At 36.4% G+C, this 26383-nt stretch overlaps 2 protein-coding genes across 3 annotated transcripts; one reads left to right on the top strand and one right to left on the bottom strand.

The window, feature by feature from the left end:
• Positions 1-483: 483 nt before the first annotated feature.
• Positions 484-21054, top strand: LOC147392148 (myosin-2-like). The gene is made up of 24 exons (XM_086457413.1): positions 484-1368; positions 2559-2660; positions 2766-2909; positions 2985-3135; positions 3277-3304; positions 3489-3654; positions 3896-3959; positions 4108-4121; positions 4209-4293; positions 7880-7983; positions 8111-8249; positions 11465-11583; positions 11681-11833; positions 11934-12023; positions 14234-14311; positions 14568-14726; positions 15745-15948; positions 16429-16634; positions 16727-16862; positions 17634-17763; positions 18041-18187; positions 18270-18388; positions 19120-19329; positions 20028-21054. The coding sequence occupies exons 1-24, from the start codon at positions 916-918 to the stop codon at positions 20508-20510; spliced, it is 3684 nt and encodes a 1227-aa protein (XP_086313539.1). The 5' UTR covers positions 484-915; the 3' UTR covers positions 20511-21054.
• On the bottom strand, positions 21026-22870 carry LOC147392147 (F-box/FBD/LRR-repeat protein At1g13570-like). Of its 2 annotated transcripts, XM_086457411.1 has the most exons (4): positions 22417-22870; positions 21885-22308; positions 21623-21793; positions 21026-21551 (listed from the first exon to the last, which is right to left on the bottom strand). In XM_086457411.1, exons 1-4 carry the CDS (start codon positions 22779-22781, stop codon positions 21141-21143), a joined length of 1371 nt encoding a protein of 456 aa, XP_086313537.1. In that variant the 5' UTR covers positions 22782-22870; the 3' UTR covers positions 21026-21140. The 2 variants fall into 2 exon arrangements, with proteins under 2 accessions (XP_086313537.1, XP_086313536.1); XM_086457410.1 differs by having other exon boundaries at positions 21885-22870.
• Positions 22871-26383: the final 3513 nt, after the last annotated feature.

Below are 26383 nucleotides of genomic sequence, written 5' to 3'. Positions count from 1 at the left end.
GATGTTTTTGGAGTTCTTTTTTAATATATCTAAATCCATCATCTTCAACTTGTCTAAAAATCCCGTCTTGCTTATAAGATTTAGAGAATAAAAAAACTAATAAATTATCGATCAATTCATTGACTTAATTAGCCGACCCCATATTTAAAGAATTTACGAATATTTTTAAAATTTTTGAAGAATTTTCTTATTACAATGAGAGTTGTGATTCCAATTCTAACATACAAACAGATCCTTATTTGAAAGAGAAAATAGTGAAAAAGGTTTGTTTCTTGATTTCCAAAATTAGGGTGGGTTCTTCAAATTGTAATAAATCTGTTTTTATTCAGTTTAATCTTCAACATCATCAAATCCCAATAAAAAGGGCATATTAGTAAATTAAATATGACTTCAAATACAAGGTACTAATTCGTAATTTCATGCAAATGTAGGACCCAATCTAATATTTTCCCTCCCGATTTAAAGTAAGAAAAACTTGAGCCCTGTTCGAGTGGTCGCCAGGTGTAATTTGTTCGAAATCAGGTCTCGTCCGGTCTGATTTTAACAAATTTTTTTTTCGTTGTTTCTGATCTGTAATCGTTTTCGTTGAAGAAGAAAAAATGCTCCAGAAAGGGACTGATCTGGAATTTTGAATTTCTAATAAATAAAATCAAACCAGGTTTTCGATTCTTGTAATTGGACCTCAAAAAGCTTTAATGGACGACGAATTTTCAAAAAACGCAGACCATTAATGGTTAATCCTCCTCTGAAGTCCTGAAATTAGGGTATTTTTTATAATTACATTCGAAGACCGAGATCCGAAATTTGAGTTTTGGTTATGGTTTCTGATTCACGAAGAAGAAGAAACGCAGGAAGTTGTCGTTAAATTTGGTTTGAGATCTGTATTAGTTAGCGATTTCGCTTCTGTTCGGAACGATGCGTAGCTCGCTTGAAGAAATGCTGGATTCGATTCGGCAAAGAGATGAGAATCCAAAGGACGTACCGCCTGCATTGCCGGTTCGTCCAGTTTCGAAGGCTCGATTGCCTTCGGCGAGGAAATCGTTGCCGATTAATATCAAGGTTGGCGAAACCGCTCCGGAGTATTTGCAAAGTGATTCCAGAGAGATGAAGGGGAGGAAGAAGAGGGAGCGAAAATTTACGAAGGAAGATAAGGATTCGGGTTTCAAAAGTGGTAGTTTTGGGAGTACAAAGATGTTGAAGGTTGAGATTGATCCACCAGTTGAATCTCCCTACGCGAAGAAGGCTGAAAAGGAGAATTATGAAGAAATATTGGAAGAAAAGGGCAATTCGGATCTTGGAGATGCACCTTTGTCAAAGGTGGTCAAGGAGTCCGAGTGGAGCGACAACATCAGCTATGTTTTACAGAAGGTTTGCCATGTTTTGTTTCTAAATATAAGTACATTTAGACTGTAATTGAGTATGGGTATCACTTACATGTGAAAAATTACACAATTTACGACCAGCTACACCCTTGTATGGGTGACAATAGTAACCAAATTAGGATTTTAATTCAGCAGAGAGAGGGGGGAGGGGTTCAGTTCGGTTAACTTGGATGAGTGTGGGAAAGCTTTGTAAAAAAGTTTGAAAATTTCGAGGGTTATACGAATGATGTTTTTGGGTTTCTTCCCAAAATCCATCATTTTCAACCTCGCTAAAAACCCTATCTCGTTCTTGAGATTTGAAGGTTGAAGAAGATAAAATTTTTAGGTTGAAGGATAAAAATGTTACCCTATTCGGTGATGAATTGATAAATTGTTGATTTGCTGATTTAATTGGCTGGTCCCTTATTGGTGAATTTTTTATGAGTATTTGGTAAGTTTCAGAGAATTCTCTATGCGTGAAGATTTGAATTTTATACCATTTACTTAGCAGAGAAAAAAGAAAAGAAAATAAAGAAGTATGGGTGACTAGCAAAGCGATTTGGTTTTTCAAGTTCCTAGCATCCGAATTTAGTCTCATTGTTTATACTAGGATTGAGTTTTTGAAAGAATACTGTAATTATATCATCAGGTTTGGGTTTCAAGCATTAAAATGAGCTATAAAAATGTGAGGGTAAGATGAATGGGCAGGTTCATTCAATGCAATTGAAGACACACACTGTGATTTTGGATATATCTTTATGTTGTTTGTTGAGAATGGCTTGATTATGCTATAGCTTGCTGGTCTTGGACATGATACTCTGGTTCCCATCTAGTTGTAGCCGTTTAAATGCCAGTGGAGGACTATGGTTCATTTTGAGGCTAGTTCATATATATATATATAACTTCCACGTGACTGCATGTTTCATATTTCCTATTTTTTCATTCACCACAAGGCAGGGGTGGAGCCAGGATTTTGTCTACATGGGGGAAACTAAGACCCTTAGAAGTTTAATTTTTTTTGTGGGGGCAGTAGCAGTGGATTTTGTTTTCTGCTGCTATTATCAGTCTTTGTAGCATATAAATTGTTATAGTTTTTAAAAAATTCTTGTGGGGGCAAATGCCCTCACTGTAAATCTGCCCCTGCCATAAGGTGATTGTCAGGTACATGATTCATAGAGCTGAAATGTTTTGTTTCAGAAACTTCGGGTTTGGTGTCAGCTACCAAATGGTGAATGGGAGTCAGGAAAGATACAATCAACTTCCGGGGAGGATGCTTTTGTTTTGCTTTTAGATGGCAGAGTGAGTTTATGACTCTTGCCTTTCTTTTTTGATTTACACATATCCATTGTCAACCACTTAGGCCAATAGAGCATAAATACGCTCATATCTTATTATTTCTCTCAGGTTATAACAGTTCCAATGGGTAATCTTTTACCTGCTAACCCAGATATCCTTGAGGGTGTGGATGATCTTATACAGCTCAGTTACTTGAATGAGCCATCAGTTCTTCATAATCTCCAATACAGATATTCTCATGATATGATTTATGTGAGTATGATTCCAATCAAAATTTTAACCTCACTGTCATTTTTCTATTACTGATTCTTGTTTATTTTCTAATAGACTAAAGCAGGACCTGTTTTGGTTGCCATCAATCCCTTCAAAGATTTCCAAATCTATGGAAGTGATTTTATCACAGCTTATAGGCAGAAAGTTATGGATAGCCCTCATGTATATGCTATAGCAGACACGGCCTTCAGTGAGATGATGAGAGGTAACAGTACTTTAGCAGACCATAGTTGTTTGGAGATAATTTGATTCTTAGGTTGACTACCTGTTGTTTGTTAATGAGAGGTGTGCATGACTTGTTTCTGAAGTGATTATATTTCTTTTTCCCATTTTCTGGATTTTGCAGATGAAGTAAATCAATCCATCATCATAAGGTAATTTGATGTATCTGCAATTCTGCATCTTAGTTATGTTTGAGATGTGGTTGCTGATCTCCATATATTTGCTTTTGTGGCAGTCTCCCTATCTATGGGATTTCAGCTCTTATTTTGTATCTTGGTGTAAAATATTAGTTAGGTCTGTGGATCATATCATATTCAATTTTTTTTTTTACTACAGTGGGGAAAGTGGAGCTGGGAAAACTGAAACAGCAAAGATAGCGATGCAATACTTGGCTGCACTTGGAGGTAGCGATGGGATAGAATATGAGATCCTTCAGACAAATTGTATACTGGAAGCATTTGGGAATGCAAAAACCTCCCAAAATGATAATTCTAGCCGATTTGTGAGTTCTTTTTTCATTTTTATTTTTAACATCTTTCATGATGGATGGTGCTTTTAGTGTTATAGTTTGTTGAGTATATTCTTCCTTAAAGTATTAAAAGCTTTCATTATGATCAATAAAACACAGGCTTGGCCATATGATCTCCGTGATTCTTGATGATATTTGCATTCTCTTCTTTTTGTAAAGCAATTTATGTTTGGAGGCCAAAGGCTGCAGCTTAACTTAAATGTCTGATGTTCAGGGAAAGCTGATTGAAATTCATTTTAGCTCAACTGGGAAAATTTGTGGTGCTAAGATTCAAACCTGTGAGCATTTTTACTGTGGTTTATTTATTTTTTTCTACAAAATACTCAGTTGATCCTCGATGCTCATTTTTGGACTCATTATTGACTTGACTCTTGTCTATTGTGCATGCCATAAACACTTAAACTTACCTGTAAACATTGTGGACAGTTCTTCTTGAGAAGGTAATTCACTCTCTTCTAAACTTCAGTTTGGATTTTCCCTTAATATCTTGTGTCAATTTTAAATAATTCAATGTTCCTTGTTGGCAGTCAAGAGTGGTTCAGCTAGCCAAGGGAGAAAGATCGTACCATATTTTTTATCAACTTTGTGCTGGTGCTCCATCCTATCTTAAAGGTTCTCTTCTCATGCTTGTCTCATCTATCCAAGTTTGTTATCTTATTTATCCTTAACTAGATTTTGGCTGTGCCTATGGCACGGTCATCCTCTTTGAGGTTAATGGGATAAAAGAGGAAAGACAATTAAGTTATAGGGGTATTATTGGAAAGAGGTAGAAGGATAAAGTCAATAAAGTCGGAGGGTATTATTGAAAAAGGTGGAGAAGAGGAAAGAAAATAAAGTTGGAGGGGTATTCTTGGAAGGGGAGAAGAAAAGAGGGAATAAAGTTGAAATTGGGACTTAGTCCCATAGCTCAGTTGGTTTGCCGCCTTACAAAGCAACTTTGAGGTTGTTGAGATCAAGTCCAGCTTACCCAACAAAAAATTGAAATTATCCCTTGAGATTTGTGGGGAGATTAAATCCCAATCCCTACTTATGTGGGGATAAACATTGGGAAGACAATCTAGATTTTAATTCTTTGAATCAAGAGGATAGGGAGTGGTTGGAAAGATAAATAGGGGAGGAGGAGGTTAGATCAGTTCTTTTTTCAATGAGTGGGCATAAGTCTCCGGGTCCGGATGGTTTTAATATGGAGTTCTTCAAACATTGTTGAGACAATGTCTCGAGAGACCTCATGGAAGTCATCAAGGAATTGCAAGAGAGGAATCGACTGGATTATAGTCTTAATAGCACATTCGTGGCCTTGATCCCTAAGAGAGCCGGGGCGGATAAGCTAGGAGACTTCAGACCCATTATTTTTGTGGGATCGGTGTATAAGATCATTTCCAAAGTGCTAGCGATACGGTTGAAAATAGTCCTCCCAAGTCTTATAGGGGATGAGCAAGGAGCTTTTATCAAGGGTAGACAAATTTTAGATGGCGTTTTGATGGCCAATGAGTGTCTAGATTCTAGGATCAAAAATAAGGAAAAGGGGTTGATAGGAAAAATTGATTTACAGAAGGCTTATGACCATGTGAGCTGGGAGTTCTTAGAATATATGATGGGGATGATGGGTTTTGGGTTGAGGTGGATAAGTTGGATTATGAAATGTGCTACAACGGTTTCGTACTCGATTCTTGTCAACGGGAGCCCAGCTGGTTTTTTTAGAGAGTCAAGAGGTTTGAGACAAGGGGATCCGTTATCTCCGTTTTTGTTTCTTATTGTTGCTGAAGCTTTAAGGAGGTTGTTTAGAAGAGCGGTTGATTCAGGTAAGCTCTCGGGGTTCAGGGTGAATGAAGGACCGTTGATCTCTCACCTTCAATTTGCCGATGATACCTTAGTGTTTTTGGAGCATTCTAGGGACCAAGTGAGGGTGCTCCGTGTGTTGCTGTGCTGTTTCGAGGCTATGTCAGGATTACATACTAACTTGCAAAAAAGCAAATTGTTCGGAGTAGGGGAGGTAGAAGATATTCATTTGCTGGCCACTACTCTTGGTTGTGAGTATGATACCTTGCCCACTACCTACTTGGACTTACTGTTGGGAGCACCTTACAATAGTTCTAAAATTTGGGATGACGTGATTGAGAGGTTGGAAAGAAGGTTGAGTACGTGGAAGGCTAATTATTTGTCGAAAGGAGGGAAAGTGACCTTGATAAAAACACCTTAACGAGTATTCCAGTTTACTTTCTTTCTCTATTCACACTCCTGAGGTCCATCGAAGTTAGATTGGAAAGGCTCATGAGGAACTTTCTTTGGAATGATAAGAATGGTAAGAAGAAGTATCATTTGGTTAGATGGAAGACGATTTGCATGCCCAAGAAGAACGGGGGTTTGGGCATTAGGGGTCTTAGATTAACCAACAAAGCGCTTTTAGGTAAGTGGCTTTGGAGGTTTGGTGAGGAGAGGGGTAGTTTGTGGAGGAAGGTGATTAAAGCTAAATATGGGGATAGGAGTCTAGGTTGGTACAGCGGCGAGTCTAAAGTCTCGTATGGGTGTAGTGTTTGGCAAGGGATTTTGAAAGTTAGCAAGGATTTTGAGCAAGGGATTAGATTCAAAGCAAGCATGGGGGACAAAATCAGATTTTGGGAAGATAATTGGTGCGGCTCTTTGTCTCTGGCGACTCAATTCCCATCCTTATACACTTGTTCTATTAAGAAGAACCATTTAATTCAGCAGTGTTTGGTTCGCAACGAGTCCGGTCCTACTTGGGATTTGGGGTTCAGGAGAAATTTTAATGATTGGGAGCTAACTGAGGTTACATCTTTCCTTGATCTCCTGCATACATGTCACCTCAATGAAAGCGATCAGGATAGGTGGGAATGGACTAAAGCAAAGGATTCGAGATTCTCCGTAAGGTCATTCTATAAGCAGCTCACTCCTCTTGTTGAGCGGGCCATCCCAGGTTCTATTATTTGGTCAAGGTCAGTGCCCTAAAAAATTTCCTTTTTTGTTTGGTTGGTTTCCCTTGGTAAATTCTTACGATGGATAACTTAATTGTTCGGGGTTGGATCACTCCCAACTGTTGCCCCCTTTGCTTGTTGGAAGGGGAATCGGTTGATCATATTTTAATTCATTGTTCATTTTCCTATCAAATTTGGTCATATTTCCTTGGTTTATTTCGTATTAATTGGGTTCTTCCTCGTAAGTTTTCTTCCTTGTTGGATGAATGGACCAGTAAAGTCTTCCACACCAGAAAACGTTACCTGTGGAATATGCTTCCTTTGGCTATTGCTTGGGGGATTTGGATTGAAAGAAATAATAGGGTGTTTAACAACAAGATCAGAAGCTCTCATGCAGGTTTTTTAGAGATCTTGGGTTTATTATACCTATGGTCTAAGCAAAACATAGAGTTTGCAGGGACTTCTTTTGATGATTTTATTTTTAGATGGGACTCGTTATGTAATTAGTGGTTTTTTTTTATTCTTTCCTTGTTGTTCTTTTGAGGCTTTCTCGGCCTCCTTGTACTCGGTTCTCCTCTTTGCAATATATTATACTTATCAAAAAAAAAAAAAAAAAAAACATTGGGAAGAGGACCGTTGTGTTTTATTATATAGATTGTCAAATTCGTTTATAGAAGCCAAGCCTCCCCATCTTTTCGTGTGTACTTTTATGGCTCTTCCTGTAGGCATTGTCAACTTTTAGGGGTTTTCAGAACTCATGGAAGTTATGTTAGTCAGGAATACTGAACCATCTCCCTGTGTTGCTGCTGCAAGTTTGGCACCATTCATATGCCTTGGGACCAGTCGTTTAATGGGCTGCATGAAAGAAATTTTTTTAGGTCAATAGTCAACCTTATTGGACTATCCAAACCGTCTTAAGTAATGAATAATTTTCTGGACCATACCATTTTTGATTGGATGGCTAGGATCATCCATTCAGTTTATTTTTGTGCCACAAGGTCTCCTCAGTGTAATCTAAAGGATTAGGATCCCTACTGCCTTTAGTGTGTGTGTCACATGTTCATCAGAGGCAGGGTGGGTTGCTTTCTTTATTCCACTTGATGTGACTTCCCTTAATGAGATACCTTGAAAGATATACATAGAGCATCCTTCTCATAAATAAAAATGATTAAATGAGCTTGACATATGTTGATTCATAAACTTGACATATGGAATTGTGTTCCTACCACAACACTTAATATTCAATACTTTGCACTGCTTGGCAGAGATGTTGAATCTGAAAACGGCTACTGAGTACAGCTATCTAAAACAGAGTGATTGCTTGACAATTGATGATGTTGATGATGCTCGGCGATTTCACATGCTGATGGTAACTTGAAAATAATGATATTACTGCTTCCGCGCACTGCTAAGATAAATGTTTATTTCCTGTTATTTATGCCTTCTAAATCCCATGACATTTTAGCTCCTATTTTCTGTCGTCTTCATCTGACCAGGAAGCCTTAAATATTGTTCAACTTCACAAAGAAGATCAAGAGAATATGTTTTCTATGCTTGCTGCAGTGTTATGGCTGGGAAACATTTCCTTTCAAGTAATTGACAATGAAAATCATGTGGAAGTTGTGACAGATGAAGGTATCAATCCATATAATTTGTTTTGTGCGAGAGTTTATTCCTTTTTTCAAACAGTTGTTTGGATTTTCTTTATTATTATTGTTGTTTTTGTTGTTATTTTTTGTTTCTTGTTGTGGGTAAATTGGCTTGGCCTTCACCCCATCAGAGCGGAATCCCAAATGTCCAGTTTGGTTGAATGAATTGTGTTCCTCCAATCAATTCCTTTTAAAGTCATATCTTCCATTAAATAAAGTTTCCATATCTGCTCCCACTATCTCAATCCACTCTATTCTTGGTCTTCCTCTTACTCTTTTGGAATCTTGAACTCCCATATTCCTTCTCACTAGTATTGTAACCTGTCTTTGTTGCACTTGATCAAACCATCTCCAGCAACTTTCCCTTAGTTTATCATTTATTAAGGCTACTACTACATCTTCAGATGTGCATTTGTTTATGAATTATCTTAGTCTTCCCACTCATCCATCTCATCATCCTCATCTTAGCTACAATCATTTTGCTAACATGTTATTTCTTGATTGCCCAACATTTTACTCCATGAAGCATAATGGGTCTCATTACTGTTTTAAAAAAGAATAATGATTTTCTGATGCCCCCTCTGACATACGTCCCCATTACAGAACTGTATATCATTTGCATCGGGATACGCAAAACCACAAATCTTTTCTTGTGTATCCTGAGGCAAATGATCTGCGGTTCTGTGATGGGGGCATATGTTAGAGGGGGGTGTCAGATTTTCACGACTCTTTAAAAAAATTTCCTTTTAGTTTGTGCAATAAACCAGGTTGCATTACATTTGAGAGAAAAACAAGGAACAAGAACAATATTAAGGAAGAAAGAGATAAATGGAGAAGAATAGGTGAGAGAAGGAGAGATGTACACTCCAATATGATTGAACATCCCTCTCAATATTACAAGAATGCCACCAGTAAGTTTATAGAACCAAAAAGCCAACATTACCCCTAACTAGTTATCTAAGGATATAAAGCACCACTGCTAGATCCTCACTCCCTTGACCTTTTATGAGTGAGAGAGGGAGAGATGCACACTCCAATATGATCTAATATCCCTCTCTCAACACACCCATAATCTCAAAATAGTATTTACAAGAATACCATTGGTAAGTGTATAAAACCGAAATGCCAATATTAACCCTCCTATCCGGGGTTTTAAGAGTCTTCTTTGAGGAGTTTATATTTAAATGGGAGGCCATGTGCTTGAAATAAGGCATCCTTTGTTTCTGTCATTGTAGGCTGGTCACCTCGACCACCGTTTGCTATTATGAATACAAATTTTTACCTATAAAAAAAACCATGCCCAACTTGGAATATACCTGGTCTAACTTTCTTCATCAAGTGCCTCTGTCAATATGTTGGAAAGTTGATTCATGAACTTGACATATGGAATGGGAGTCAAAGTAACATCGTTCTCTTGAATCAAAAGATAATCCACTTCAATATGACCACCCACTTCAATATGCTTGGTCCTTTCATGAAATACTAGGTTCTTGTTAATATGAGAAACGGCTTGATTGTAACAATAAAATCTCATAGCTTGTCTACCTTGAAGATCATCTCCACCACTAGTGTCACCAACCAAAGAAGCTTACTCATGGTTCCATAACTCTATACTCTGCTTCTGCACTAGATCTTGCCACTGCGTTTCTTTGTTTTGTTTTCCCACATAGTAAGGTTAAGGGTTACGTGATACAAATGTACAATAACAATAGTCGACCTCCTATCAGACTGAAAGCTGACTGAAATCCTTCTACACCCTTTGGTGCCCATTGATTTGTAAAAATGTCCACATCACCTTTCAAATATCTCAAAATATGTAATATGACATTCATATGTGGCACACAAGGAGGCTGCATTAATTTCCTATCAACACTCATTGTATGGGTTATTCTGATTGAGTTAATAAGTTTGTACACAAGTCTTCCATATTGATACCTGTCTGAATCCTCAGTTTACTCTTCTTGATCGACGAGCATTTTGAGAGAGCATCAATTTGCTTAGTCCCCTAATAACCTGATTTCAATGAACGAATGAAGTACATAATTTTGTCGTGACAAATCATTTATAATTGGATCTTGCACATTGATGCCTTGAGAGTATCAAATCTATTCAAAGTATTTGGTATGGAAGTGTTCCTTAGATGCTTCACCAAGTTCTCTATCCCTTGGTTTTCGCTACCTGTTATAATAATATTATCAACATATGCTGCAAACACACAATGTGCCTAGAGTTACAAATGAAGACTGAATAACGCTCTTTAATTCAACAAAGCCCATATGATACTACTATGTTGAACTTTTGAAATCACACACATTGATGCCTGGAGAGTATCAAATCTATTCGAAGTATTTGGTATGGAAGTGTTCCTTAGATGCTTCACCTAAGTTCTCTATACCTTTGTTATCGCTACCTGTTATAATAATATTATCAACATATGCTGCAAACACACACAATGTGCCTAGAGTTACAAATGAAGACTGAATAATGCTCTTGACTTCAACGAAGCCCATATGATACGACTATGTTGAACTAATGAAACCTCACCCATTTTGTCTATTCCAATCCTAGATAGCCTCATTTAGTCTATACATTGGAGGACTCTCCCTGATCAACAAACTCAAGTTATTGTAGTGTACATCTCCTCCTGTAAATCTCAGTGGAGAAAGGCATTCTTTACATCAAGTTAGTATAGAGGCCAATGCATTTTGGCAGCAAGAAAATGATAACCCAAATATGATTCAACTAGACAACAGGGGGAGAAGGTCTCAAAGTAGTAGCCTCCATCTAATGGTGTGTACCATTTGTTACTAAATGACCTTAGAGGCTGTCAACAGTGTCATCGGTTGAAGTGATTTGAGCTTTGAAGGTATTGATAGGGTGTAGGGGGTTCTTGCAGATTTTGATAGAATGCAGCAATGATAATACAAATATATATGGAACGTTAAAGTTCCCCAACTAATTAGCTTCAATATGAATGAGATATTCTTTTTTTCATTTTTTGTGCTTTGTTCCATTTGTCAATTTCTTAAGTTTCGTGTTTATAGTGATGTACTGTGGCATGCACAAACCTATACTTCATATGATTTTTAGTTATAAATACAAAAAATTGTGTAGACACATATATAAAACAGTTTATGTATTGCATTTGATAACAAAAAAAGGGAGATAAATCATGTCACTGAATCTAATCAATTTTTTCAGCTGTAACCAATGCTGCCAAGTTGATGGGTTGCAATGTTCAGGATTTGATGTTAGCTTTATCCACTCGCCGAATCCGAGCTGGCAGTGATACTATTATCCAAAGGCTAACATCACCACAGGTCTAGATAAAGCTCAGTTTTTTTTTCATTTCTTTTCTCTCGTATGTCAATTTGTATGCATGTAAAAGCTCCACCTTACTTGGTTCATTTTCTGTAGGCCATAGACTCAAGGGATGCATTGGCAAAGTTCATCTATGCAAGCTTGTTTGATTGGCTTGTAGAACAAATCAACAAGTCACTTGAAGTAGGTAAACGACGTACGGGGAGATCCATAAGTATCCTAGATATCTATGGCTTCGAATCATTTCAGGTATGCCTTCTTTAGTGAAGTGCAATTAGGCATGTTTTTAGTTGCAATTTGCAGTACTATTTTTATCATTCTGATGATTTCATTTGCTCATTTTTTTTAGAAGAACAGCTTTGAACAGTTTTGTATAAACTATACAAATGAGAGGCTTCAACAACATTTCAATCGACATCTGTTCAAACTTGAACAGGAGGTGAGCATCCCAGATCTATTGTAGCATCCAGATTACAGGGCATACATGATGCTGGTTTTTTAATGTGAGTTTAAGGAGACTTCTGAAGATTCTCTTGTTTTGAGTATGATGTATCTAAGGAGACATTTACTTTCCATGCTAAACAAATTTGTCAACGCATCGACCAAAGATGATTTAAAATTCACTTCGTAGGGTTAATTACTTAAAAATAAGGGTTTAGTTACAATAATCAGTTTACTGTTTAAATGTAGTGGCTATAATTTGAAACTGGGGTTATGACATCGACAGATAATCTTTAGAAATTAGGTGAAAGTAGAGCGAAAGCCTTAATTTTTATAGGTACTCTAGTATGTGGGGTGTTGTATTTGAGAATTTGAGGTGTCTCAAATGTCCTTCACCTTCACTCAGATTCTTTTGAGTTGGTTACTGGTGCTTCTTGGAGGATTTAAGCATCACAACATGGTTGTGTTCAACTGTCCAAGTAGTCAAACCTGCCATATTTCTGGGTTGCAGCATTTTAATATGCCAGAACATGGCAGTGAATCCAAATTATTAGAATCATATTTTTAACCGTTTTAGATTAGTGACACTTGTATGGTCTAGTTTCACATGACCTCATTCTTACTCTTTGGTTTTGGAGGTTAGTATATGCATTTTTCCAAATCTAGTTTCTCTTTTGAATGTAAATGTTATGATTGATATGATCCATACAGCCACAAAGCTTAAATAAATAAAAAGAGTGAAGTGAATCTTTCTTCTGAGGGGATCAGGCCCTCCAAAAACTCTTAAGCCAAAGCTAAATTCTTCATTTTCAAATAATTGTTCATTGCCATCCGTAGTGATCATCTCCAAAACAAACCCTTAACGAACTAATTCTACTTACCAATAAGAATCCAAATAAAACAGGAAATTCTACTTAATCTAAACTATTACAAAAACAATGGGACAATATCGTTTCAGTCCCATTGGAATCAATCCTGCCCTGATGGCTGAAGCTTTCCAGTACTTCATTGGAGGTAGCGTTCCTACTTGCACATGTAAATTCAATAGAGCTAATCCTCTTTGCAACATTGTAAACTTGTTCTTGATAATTAATATTCCACCACGTCGAACGTGCAAAGGAACCTTGAAAAAAGAGTTGAGGAACCAATGGCCCTACATTTTAGAATGCCAAATCTTTTTTTTTCTGTGTCCTTCATCAATGGAAGTAACATGTGGTTACTTTTCAAAACAAAATCCCCTTGGCCATATATTAATCTACCAACTTGTCAGCTTACCTCTACAAGAATGCCTACAATACCCAAATACAAGTTACAACAATGATATGAGACCAATATGATATGGAGGTATCTGATTTGAAAAAAATATCCACATGACACATATTTTTAAGTATCTTGATAATATGCAAGGACATAAGATTTGAAGGTCTTTTTAATCCAAATTGACAAATCATCTCTTTCAAATTTGGAAACAATCAATTGTGCTATCTAGAGCTTGAATGGTCACTCCACTTTGGTTTTCAATTGCTTCCACAACTCAAGCTTTAGATTTAGGGTCAATCAACACCAGGAGATTTGTGTCAAGGAGTCCATCATTTGCATATATTTGTAGCTTATTTTCTTTAGTTAAAAGTGAACCTGTTCAAATTAACTAAGGAACTACAAGTTGAGGGTTTGATGCCAAATTAATATGATTTTGTTGTATAATGGAACTTATAAAATTAAAATGAGAAGAAATTGATCCCTCGAGGGGATGAGACCTCTAAGACTACTTCAAAAGGGTGATCAACCTTCCTATGCCTACACCTTCTTCATTGTCTAATAAATTATTCATTACTATCTATATTTAGTTTCCAAAATAAACCTTCAACCAACTAATTCTACTTACCAATTAGAACCCAAATACCTAGAGTTTGGAATTAAATAAATAGCAAAGCATAAAATCAGGTTGCTGAATCTAAACTATTTCCAAAAATAAGGTACCATATCAATAATCTCTAGTACATGGCAGCATTACAAAAAATTTGGCTTTGTAATTTAGTTTGTCTGTGATATATATTTGTCTCTTCACATATGTATCATTTTTTCAATGCCTGTATACGTCAGTTTTCTTCCTCTCACTGCTTCTATGCATCAACATTCTAGACATGGTCCTTGTGATAATCTTGTTAGAGTAGCAATTTCTTAGTTTACCTTGAATATATGTTGCAGGAGTATACACAAGATGGGATTGACTGGACAAAAGTTGATTTTGAGGACAACCAAGAGTGTTTAAATCTTTTTGAGAAGGTGTGTCTTTTAAACCCCCGTTGTATATTTTGTCAATCCTATGTGGAATTCTATTTCCCAGTTTATAGTAAATATTTTGTTGGAAGTATCATCTCTATGGAGGGTTTATATTGTATGAAAATCCATGGTCTATGGGTGTCTTGATAATGACATATTACCAGCTTCTTTTGTTTCTCATAAAACCTTGTATAATTGTCTTGCTTTGTAAAATATTATTTTTTGCATTCTAATGATCTTCATTGACTTGTTTGTGCAGAAACCATTAGGGCTACTATCTTTATTAGATGAGGAATCGACTTTCCCTAGGGCTACTGATTTGACCTTTGCCAATAAGCTTAAGCAGCACTTGAACACTAATTCCTGCTTCAAAGGTGAAAGGGGTGGGGCTTTCCGTGTTTGTCATTATGCTGGAGAGGTTAGTTTTGGTATCATCTTAGCTTTTAAGAAGGTTTGCAAACTTGTGTTTTGGTTGATTCAGTCTGTAAAGTCAGATTTAGATGTTTCATTTTAGTTGGTTATTTTATTGTTTCTTCTTCTTTGAGGCAAGATGTAAGGGTCAGGGATCTTAATTTGGTTTGTATTGCAGTTTTGATCAATCCTAGGCCTATCCTAAGAGATCCCAAAGGTTGAACAAGTCCGAATCAAGACGACCTAGATCAAATTAGATTGATTTCAATTATTTTAACAAGTTGAAAGCCTAGTTAGATTCGAGTTAAGCCTAAGTTATACTGAGTCAGTTTGGGCCAGATGGAATCTACGCCGATCCTAGGCCACCTAGGTGTTTGGGATCGCCAGGTGCCGATCCATTAAACCATGGACCAAATTATATGTTCTTTAGTATCCACGATACTAGTATTAACATTCGATATTGAAAAACCATATGGAACAATTGATTATGGAAACATAAGGAAATCCATGACAATCACAAAGACTGATAATGTGTGGTAACAATATACTGTATATAAATTGAAATTTAGAAATGCAACCATAAACTATGTGGTGAATCTTCCACCTAGGCATCACTCTCCCATACCATAATCCCACATCCTAGGTACTTGAACTATGAAATAGTGTACTTTCTCCTTTCTCTTGTTGTTCCACTCTTGATTCTTTCCACCTCTAGCAACCAAGAAAATTGCCTATCTAGGTCAAATTCTTTTATGGCATAATGGTTGTAAGTTCTCCACCAATGATCTTAAAAATGCAAGGTGTTCATTTTAAGTTTTAACAATTTTCTAATGTACAAAATAGGTAAGTTTATGTGAATATTTGCTGATGAAGATTGTAAATCAAAGTAGAAAGGCACTCATTAAAGTGGGCTCAAGAAGTGGATTTTATGCAAATGCTATGTGACTTTGATGATTTGCTGAGTCTAGCCCTAGAAATGGAATAGGTTGGTTTTCAAAAAATCTCACCAATTTGAGTTGTATCAGGTTCTATATCATACCAGTGGCTTCTTGGAGAAGAACAGAGATCCACTGCACTCTGATTCCATCCAACTTCTCTCATCATGCAGTTGTCAATTACCTCAGTTATTTTCTATCAACATGCTTAATCCGTCACAGAAGTCAGTGAATCCTTTGTGTCAGTCCGGTGCTACTGACTGTCAGAGACAAAGTGTTGGGACAAAGTTTAAGGTAAAGATGCTGACTTACGTAGTTTTTATCCTGGAGAGAATATGGAACCATTGAGCATTTTAAGCTCAAAAACTCCATTGATCCTTTACATAATACTGAAATTATTTAAATTATTGTGCTAGAATGTGAAATCAATTCATTTTTTAGAACCATTCCCTTTGTAAAAAACTGCACTGTTTTAAGGCATTAGGAGTAGAGTATTGTTTGCTTAGAATTTGAATAAGAGCTCTCATGGATGTGGTTAAGTACTCATTGCATGCCTCGTCCTCAAATTCTTCTTTGTGTTGCAAACTTAGATCATTAGTTTCTTCATATGCCTACTAGTAAGTGTAAAAAAGTAAAAAGTAAATAAAATAGATAATTCAGGAAATTTTAGTAGTCTGTTGAAAATCCCTATCACAGACACATCACATTTATTTATTAATTATCTATACGCATCAAGGAGTGCAATTTTTTTTGAACTCTTTCATATGCTTCTAGGGTCAACTGTTCAAATTGATGCAGCGGTTGGAAAACACCACACCCCACTTCATTCGTTGCATAAAGCCAAACACTAAGCAACTTCCTGGAATGTATGAAAATGCTCTTGTGCTGCAGCAGCTCAGATGCTGTGGAGTTTTGGAGGTTGTGAGAATCTCAAGATCAGGATATCCCACACGAATAACACATCAACAGTTTGCCAGAAGGTAGTGGGTCATTAGTTCTTTTTTTTCCCTCTATTTTTCCCCCTACTGAGTTCTCAGTGATGTGCTCATGCATTCTTTCATATTTTATTCAGGTATGGGTTTCTTCTTTCGGAGGATTTTGCACCTAAGGATCCTCTAAGCATATCGGTCACCATTCTTCAGCAATTTAATGTCCATCCGGACATGTATCAAGTTGGTTTTACAAAGTTATTTTTTCGAACAGGGCAGGTTATTCCCTTTTCTTCATATCCATGCAAAGATGGCTATTTTTTCTTATGTGCCTCATATATGTCTTTTTAACAGTTTCTCCATGAATTTATGAGCTGAATTCTTGAAAATCATAAGTTTTCTTCCTTGAGGAATTACTTTAAACTCAAAAGGGTAAAGGCTTAGGGATACGCAGACCTTTTTACAGTTGGTCAACAAATACCTTGGTCATAAACTTAGTAGGTTAGCCCATAGTCACATAAAAGGTCTAGTGTGTGTTTAATCGCAGGGTTTCCCTTTTAATGCTCTTTTCCTTTGTCGGATTTTTCTAGGAAATTTTGCAATACACAGGAACGAAAAATCTTCTCTTTTAATGAAGTCACTCCCATTGTTGACGAAATAAAAAAAATAAAATATAGAGAGGAATAATATTAAAAATTAAAGATAGATTTTGTTTATCATATTATAATAATTGAAATTTTATGAAAATCCCATGATATTTCAAGTTGGTTTTTATGAGAAATAATATATAATATCTCATCTTATAAAATAGTAAAGGTGAATAGAAATGCTTTGATCGACTTGCCAATGGGAGGAAGGTCTTTCACTTGGTCTAACAGTAAGGAAATCCCTATCATGTCTAGACTAGATAGTTTCTTGGTATCTAATTCTTGCGAGGAACAAAAGTGCATAAGTATTTATTTAACCAATATTGCAAGGGTTTTTTTGGAGTCCAATTCAGATTACTGTTTCTTTTAGCATTAACATTGCTATATGTTGGGTGCTTTATAGATTGCTTCATTAGAAGACGCAAGAAAGCGAATGATGCAAGGAATACTCATGGTTCAAAAAAAATTCCGTGGTCGTCAAGCTCGACGTCATTTTCATGAGCTGAAGAGAGGAATTACTACGCTGCAATCATGTAATAAATTTTTTATTATTTTTGATTGGTAAAGATGGGTTAGTGGTTAGCATAAGAAGTATGGGTTTAAAGGGGTTTGAACCTAGGACGTGGGAACAACTCTCCACATGTCTTACCACTTAGCTAAGTGGCACTTCTTGCAATCATGTAATAATGGATATCTGTCTATTCATATATATGGTTTCCATTTGAAAAATCAATTTTCTGATTTGTTGATAGAGTCTGTAGTACAATGCCATCTTCACCTTTAACTAAATGAAGCTTTATGCTCACGCAGTTATACGCAGTGAAAATGCGAGAAAGGAGTATCAGCTCTTGATCACAAGGCAGAGAGCAGTTTTTATTGTACAGAAGCATATGAAGCAGCATATTGCCAGGAGAACACTTGATGATCGGCAGAGTGCAGTGATTCTATTGCAGTCTGGTAAATCTCTGTTTTCAAACAAGTTACGTGGTTTCTGTACAATCACATATAAATTTTCTTCCTCTTCCCATATATTCTGCAGTAATTCGTGGTTGGTTGGTTAGAAGAAGGCATTTTCACGACACGAAAAATCTGGAAAATTCAATTCTTGACAGCAGAAAAGCCACAAAGCAGCATGACCTCAAGATCCCAGAATTGAAGGTACTGAACTATAGGGAGCTTGTATTAGTATAGAAGAAAATCTTTTCTAGTTTCTTTTTTCTCCTAAACTGTAGTTAATATAGAAGTGTGAAAGTAGATCAGAGGATCACAACCAAAGTTTATGGACCTTGCATAAATCTGTTCATGTAATATGTACCTCAGATAGGTAATAGACTAAGGAGAAGTAATTTGATATGGTTTGATTAGGTGCAATGAAAATTTATAACAGCCCAGTTAGAATAAGCGTGCAAGTTGGAGTTTATAAAAGTGTAAGAAAGAAAGAAAATGACATGGATTGAGGTAGTGAGAGCTGGGTTTGGAACCAAAACCGGTTGAGATTCTGTAATGCAACTTTGTAGTCATGGTTTTCAAGTCCCGCAAGGGGCTGAATTAATAGAAGACATGCTTTAGAACTGGATTCATTCGGCCGACCCCTCTATAGTCCATTTTGTAAACATCAAAACTTTGTTTTCCATTTCCTCTCTGTTGATTATATCTTGATTTTTGGAGTAAGGATTTTGTTTCAAATGTTCTTTGTATATTCTAACATTGAAATTAAGAATGTTTAGAAGATAAATGCCTAAGAAGTCCTGGACAATGGAAAACAAAAACAATGGCAGCTTTCGTTGAATATGCATTTTGAGATAATGACTGTAAAGAAAAGAATATCTAGGGAGGTTTCCATGGGTTTCGATAGTGAAGAACATAAAATTTCACTTGTCTTTCTACAGGATTCCAAGGAACATGTTCAGGTTCAGTCTTCTGTTATGGCAGAGCTTCAAAGGCGGGTTCTGAAGGCAGAAGCAGCATTGGGTCAAAAGGAAGATGAAAATGCCATACTGCAGCAGCATCTAAAGCAATACGAGACAAAGTGGTCCGAATATGAGGCAAAGATGAAATCCATGGAGGAGATTTGGCAAAAACAGATGACATCACTACAGGTGGGTCTACGTGTTAGTTTTTACATTTCTCATACACTATAGAAGCATTTAATTTTCCATGACTCAAGTAAAAATGTCAAAAGTTGGGAAAGTTTTTAGGTTAAACAATGTTAGGGGTACTTTCCTTGATCTTTTCCCTATTCATTGGGTGTTTCCTTGCAAGTTCTCCTCATTATTAGAAGAGTGGGCCAACAATGCTTTCTCATCCAGAAAAAGATTCCTTTGGGCTATACTTCCTTCGGCTATTGCTTGGCGGGTATGGAACGAGAGAAATAACAGGGTGTTCAATAATAAGATGAGAAGCCCTCACGGCAGTTTTTTTTGGAGATCTTGGGCTATTTGTATCTTTGGTCTAAACAGAACATAGACTTTGGGGGGACTTCTTTTGATGACTTTGTTTTTAGATGGAACTCTTTATGTAATCCTTGAAGTTTTATCTTTTCTTTTTTCTGTTGCTCTTTGAGATGCCTCCTTGGCCTCCTTGTACTTTTTTCCCCTTTATCAATAGATTATACTTATAAATATATATATGCCACTAACTAGGATTAGTGTTCTCCAAATCTGCCTAAAAGATCATGTTTTTTTTTTCTTTTCTTTTTCTATCAAATTTGGGGCATTATATGTGGGAATCTGGATCAAATTGTATATTTCGACTCTAACATCAATAAGGGTTCATGCGGTGGTAAAAATTATTGCAGGCGAGCCTAGCAGCAGCCAAGAAGAGTCTCACTGCAGATGATACAACAGGCCAACATGGAAGGCCTGATGCTTCACCAATGACTTACTATTATGATTCTGAGGATACAATGTCTGTGGGGACCCGAACTCCCGAAGGCAGCACACCTGCAAAGTTTTCTAATCACAGTTCTGATGTTCCACCAGGGCAAGAGTCCAAGGTTGGTATCAGTGGAGTCAGCCATTTGGTGAAAGAGTTTGAACAACGGAAACAGGTCTTTGAAGATGATGCCAGGTTCCTCGTCGAGGTGAAAACAGGGCAGTCGGTTGCCCCAGTGAATTCATATGATGAGCTCCGGAAGTTGAAACTCAGGTTTGTGGCATGGAAGAAAGAGTACAAAGTTATGTTACGGGAGACAAAGGCATCTCTTCAGAAGCTTGGGAATGGAGAATTGGATAAGACTCGTAAGAAATGGTGGGGAAAGAGAAACACGAGAGGGACGTAGTTTTTTCGGAGTTCTCAGTTTAATTTGCGTCTTTATTGGCTCAAGCTTGGCTTATGCACTGGCCAATATGTACAATGATACAACACCCAAGCCACCAATCTTCTTCAAATTGAGGACACAGACATAAAAAAGAGATGGTTTGAACGTAATCGATCGAGGGGTTCTGAAAATGATTGAATCTCTCAGTTTTGGGAGGTGATCAGGCATGGAGTTGGTTGTGTATCTTCTACCATTTTTGTTACTTGTGGTGAGGGGATTGAATTATTGTTTATAGTCAAAGAGGCATTGCAGGGAGGGGAAATTTTTGTTGTTGTGTTTCTTGAATAGGTGGGCAATTATGTATATGTATATTTTGTGGTCATTGATGTGATCCCCAGTATATAATATTTGGGACAGTACATTCAAGAAGGATTCTATCTTCGACATCTCTCCTCCTATCTTTGGAAGACTCTTACTCTCTTATTTCTAACATTTCATAGTTGTCTAGATTGAACCTCTTGTACTTGAGTGACCCATGATATTATTCATGATTGAAAAGCTTGACAGAAGCAATGATCCAACTTCAACATCTTACAAACCACACATCGAAAACATAAAATAACAAGAAATCAGAGTTAAATAGAAGAATTCCTAGGGGATTTCCTCACAATAATATTCAGTATGTGTGGGGAATAAGCTAGCATCAACTTCCCATTGTTCACATAGTACTATCCGAGCATCCCTTGACGCCTTTGGCATGCTCTGCAGATGATCGTGGAGAACACTTGATAGTGTTTCACTAGATTTGGGCTGAGATGTACTACCAGAGTCATTTACATCGCCAATGCCTCTTCCCAAGTGAGATTCATGAGGAGAAACTAAAACCAAAGATTCCAGTACAACAGCCTTGTCTAGAATAAATTTCACCAATCTCATCTCTGTCTCAGTCCCTCGAAAATTATTGATCTTTACTGTCAGGAGAGAGCTAAAAATAAAGGCAGATGGTTCTTCTGCTGGTTGTTCATTGTGGATCCAAGAAGGATTGTAGCGAGTAGTTGAGAACTGTGAGTTCATGCCAAAGTAAGTGAGATGAAATGCTGTGTTTCAAATACTAAACTGTTAAGGAGACATACCTCTATGAAGAATTTCTCCAAGTAAGGACAGATAATATGTTTGAAGAACCCATAGATGTAACCGAGATACTCTTCGTTGATGATCGTTCCCATCAAAATCTGCAACTCTTGTAAGTTGGGTAAATTAACAGGCAAATCCTCAGGTAGGAACTCCTCAGCCCTCGCGATATGCTGAAGATAAACAAGAAATTAAATTGATTCTCAATGAAAAAAACAGGTTTAAATAAAATGTATGCAAATATGAAAAAAAATATATATATACCATTAGAGTTGCAGTGCACACAGTAAGAATCTTGATGTGAGAGACATTGGACAAAACGGGTATGTAATCGTGTTCGGGTTCTGTAAATTCAGAACCTTCTGAACTAATGAAGACATCCTCCAAACTAGACACATTTTCAATCGAATGTCTATAAAAAGGTTCACCCCGGAAATGGAATGATTTGAGATTCGGAGCGAAAATCTCAATCTCATGAGCATCCTGACAATTCACCACTATCAAGCTATTGAGTCGTAATTTCGGACCTGAAACTTTGATTGAAGTCAGCTCGGAGCATTCCCTTAGAAACAATTTACAAAGAAATGGGCAGTTAGATAACAAAGTTTTGAGCGCCTTATCAGTAATGCTGACTTGTCCAAGTCTGAGTGTTTCAAGGGAAGCGAAGCCAGTGAATTTCGAAGGAGGACTGAAATCACAATGAATCAAATTTAAATTGGTTAGAGAATTGCAACCGAAAAGAAAAGCGGGCAATTTAAATTTGTTTCCATTGAATACGCGTATGCCTAGAATATACTTCATTGTCCCTTGGATGAAGTCAAGATCAAGCTTCTTAACTCTCTTAAGTACTGCGAATTTGATCCATTTTTTAGTATCACTTTGATACTGATCGCCGGGGGAGAAAAAGAGTCGTAGTTCCTCGATTGTATCACGGTTATGGAGTTGAAGATAGTGGTTGACCGTATCAACAAATTGTTCTTGTGTTTGAGCTTTCGCGAAGTCCTCGCCGAAGTCGAAAATGGTGGCATTGATCAAAAGATTTTTCCAAAGGTTTCTCCATCTCTTTGATAGAACACTTGTTCTTATAGCAGGTTTTATTGGAAGTAAAGAGAGGATGTCATGTAGAAGGGAATCTGGTAACTCACTGATTCTATCTTTCATGATTCTCAATATTCTCTAATGAACAAACCTTGTTGGGGAAGATGCGTGCATCCAATTCTCCCTTTATAGTTCAACATCTTTCAACATTACACATTGACTTTGTCTTACTTCCAAAGGAAGCCAATTGAAGGCCATGGGTCCTACTCTTATCTATCTATTATTTTACTTGGACTTGGTTTTTCCATGAAATTGATAGTTCACAGTAATTTTTATTTTTAAAGTAAGTAGGCCAGCCCTAACATTTATTTTCCCCACCAAACATGGGTGTATTTCTATTATTGTATTGAGTCAGGCTAGGCAGACTAACTTAGTAAAATTTTATATCTTACTAGGAGTGCTAGGGCCTACATGATACACCACCATCTAGATTTCATGGAAAAACTCAGATTAGAAAAAAAAAAAAAATCGTTTTAGACTTGATCCAATGTGTTGAAAATGGACAGCCACCGAATTTCTAAATTTAAAATTAAAATTCAATGGTAAAAACTAAACTTTTTTTTCCCCTAAAGTTATTAAAATTTTGTGATCTACATCCTAGTGGCATCCTATCATGTTTTTGGATGCCAGACACATGGGCAGTAAGAAAACAATGGTTTTCAAAAATTATTGAACAAGATGTCTGACTGAGACATGTTTAATGTATCCTGAATTACAAACGAACCCACTTCTCTTGAAGGCATCCTCAAATTACAAAACTGTTAACCAACCAACTACGCCAAAAGATGCATTTGCTGGAGAGACGGAAAACTATGATTATAAGAGGGTCATGGGGCCTAAGTGGCGGATGAGTCACCTGAGAGTGGAGGAAAATATACACACTCCACACTCCCCCTCACGGATAAGAGTGGAAAGAATCGAACCTGTAACCTATACGAACCTAGCGATTTGATACGATGTTAAATTTGGGGGTCCAACTCAAAATCAATTGGTTATGAGTGGAGAGGCCTAGGAGTTTATAAGGAGAGAGACAACGTAATGAGTGTTCACTACTATTTTTGTTTCTTTCAATAAAAATCATACGTTTCTTCATGTTTCTACAAACCTCCTTAATCCAAAAGCTCATGTCTTACGATCTCAAATATCATTTTATTTAAAAAAAATTCAATGAGATTTTTTCTATTTAAGCCACACAATTTTAATTCGAATGCTTCTGAGAGAAATCATGATGGATTTGCTCTAGTATGTCACCGGTTCCGACAAACTCAAAATGAGTGGGATGCGACAGTTATGGACTTCATAGATAGGCGGTGACCATCATTAAGCTCTATTGGTTTTAGCGGCAATTCATCATCAATTTTTACATGAGATCAAGAGCAGGTTATTCAATGACATCAATTGCATATTCTTTCTTTAAAAGACCATGTAATTGTATCATTATCAATGTATTTCATCACAAAAGGAAAGTAGTGATGGAGAATAAAATATTTAGCAATATCTATTACGATATTTTATATTAGGAATTATTATAGATAATTGGTATCTTTATATTTGACTACTTTCTATATCTTGATTGATGTAATCTCTATAAATATTCTAGTATGGTTCATGTAATGATCATCCAAAAATACTCAATAAATCAGATTTCTTCACTGTCATATGGTTTCAAAATAAATGTTGTGGTGATAAAGATTGCTGTGTTATAAGTAAAATTTGGCATGTCAATAAAAATTATCTTGCTTTCGGAGGCTCCCCCGTACAAATATCAGACAAATTTTTGCCTCATGCTCTCCACCTATTATTGTATGTCACCATTGACTTTAGAGTCGTGCTGGGGTGACACAAACGGTGACACAAAGGTGACAAAATGATGTGGTGTCGCGCACATTACCGTAGATGCTTTTCTGCAAGGTATGAGTAAAAAGCATCTACATCTATGTGCACGCCAGCACATCATTTTTGTCACCTTTGTGTCATTCCAGCATTTTCCTAAACAACAATTTGTCAAACATGTGCCACCGACACTCATACATCTTGGAACAAAGATTAGCTGTTTTGAAAGTTATGTGCTAAGCTGATGAACCAATGTCATGATGTCATGCGTACCTAAAAGTTACTAAAAATAAAACACTTAAACTGCTCCCAAATTTTCTCTTAATGACCAATCACTTTTGTTCATTTAATACACATGGCATCATGCCATTGGTTCATCAGCTTAGCACATAACTTTCAAAACAACAAATCTCAATTTGACATCTTGTGCAATAAGTTTTTTAATTGGGAAAATTAATTAAAGGACCTTGGTGGAGGGATTTGTTTTTAAATAGTCCCAAAGTTTTGGATGGTTTTTGAATAATCATTAGTAAAACTTTTTTTTTCTCCTTAATGATCCCTCAATATTGGTGAGCTCAACACTTTTTCATTTATTGTTGAACTCACCACTTCTTATTGTTGAGTTCACCACTTTTTATTGTTGAATTCGACAATTTTTAAAAAAAATGTTAAACTTGACAATAAATAGTGGTGAATTTGATGTTGGTAAAACCTATCCATCTTTGTTTTTTGACTAAAATACAGGAAAAAATTGACTAAAAGCTTGAGATAACAACTTGTCAAGTTGTCTAGATGATTTCAAATCAAAAGCTCCATCCTTGATAATTTTCATCTAAAAATGAAGAATTTTTTTTTGAAAAAACCCTAATTTTTTACATATGTCTTCAAAAAATTTGAAAAAGCAGTCGTAGTTCATCGATTAGGGATTCATTAAAAATGAAAGTTTTACTAAATGGACTATTAAGAGAAGGATTAAAACTTAGGGACTAACTAGAAAAAAATCCCTCCGTCAAAGTCCTTTAAGTAATTTTCCCTTTTTAATTATGTTTGTGTACAATATTTTTCCGATTTAAAAAATTAATATATGTGTACTCTAGAAATTCACTAGTCAAAGTTGAGGAAATAAATTATCTTTATAGTGGCTCGACACCAAATTTTGTACTCCACAAATGCACCTACTTTTTCATTTTAATATAATCAAGGTAATTTTGATAAAAACCCAAGAAAATTGTTGTCCACAATCCTAGAATCACATTGATTAGTTTTGTAGTATTTAAAAACCCTTGAATCAATGTTTTAGATTACAAATAAGCCTTTTTGATGCATTAGCCTTTGCACATGCCACCTTTTAGTTTACAATTAAAATGTTTGTAAGGATGTCAAGCTTAGCAACATTTTCTGTTATTCTTCTTCTACAATTATAGAATAACACCAATACTGGTGAACCTCTTACCAACAATTCCAAAGAGAAAAGGGCTTAACTTTTTGCACTAGTATGATATAGGTGTTTCAATAAATTAGTTGGATTTGTATTATTTGGTATTATAGTGAACATCACATATTGTTTATAAATGTCGGAAGGAGCAACAAGGGGAAGGGGCGAAGTATTTCTTGGAAGATAAAAAGGAACGATACCAAAGTGAAAGCTACTACAAGGTGGTCACCGAGGGAGTGCATTAGAGAAGGGAGTAATCTTGAATAAGTCGCTAAAAAGTATCCTGTCACATCATTTGGTGTACTATGACCTAAAGAGAGAGAATCAATTAAACTTTTCGTACATTAACACTTCGGTGCTTTTGGTGTATTTGTTAGGTTGGTAAAAACTTTGAAGT

The sequence above is a fragment of the Akebia trifoliata genome, chromosome 11 (assembly GCF_017979445.1).
Source record: "Akebia trifoliata isolate Shusen 1 chromosome 11, ASM1797944v1, whole genome shotgun sequence".
In the NCBI taxonomy this organism is placed as follows: Eukaryota; Viridiplantae; Streptophyta; class Magnoliopsida; order Ranunculales; family Lardizabalaceae; genus Akebia; species Akebia trifoliata.
This window is presented reverse-complemented; position numbering and strand designations above follow the sequence as displayed.

Coding starts and splice junctions, on each gene's coding strand:
- LOC147392148 (XM_086457413.1), top strand. CDS start 916: ATGCGTAGCTCGCTTGAAGAAATGCTGGATTCGATTCGGCAAAGAGAT. Junction 12,024..14,233: donor TGTTCAAACTTGAACAGGAG/GTGAGCATCCCA, acceptor TATATGTTGCAG/GAGTATACACAAGATGGGAT. Junction 14,312..14,567: donor GTTTAAATCTTTTTGAGAAG/GTGTGTCTTTTA, acceptor TTGTTTGTGCAG/AAACCATTAGGGCTACTATC.
- LOC147392147 (XM_086457410.1), bottom strand. CDS start 22,781: ATGAAAGATAGAATCAGTGAGTTACCAGATTCCCTTCTACATGACATC. Junction 21,794..21,884: donor TGTGCACTGCAACTCTAATG/GTATATATATAT, acceptor GTTTATCTTCAG/CATATCGCGAGGGCTGAGGA. Junction 21,552..21,622: donor TGGAGAAATTCTTCATAGAG/GTATGTCTCCTT, acceptor ATGAACTCACAG/TTCTCAACTACTCGCTACAA.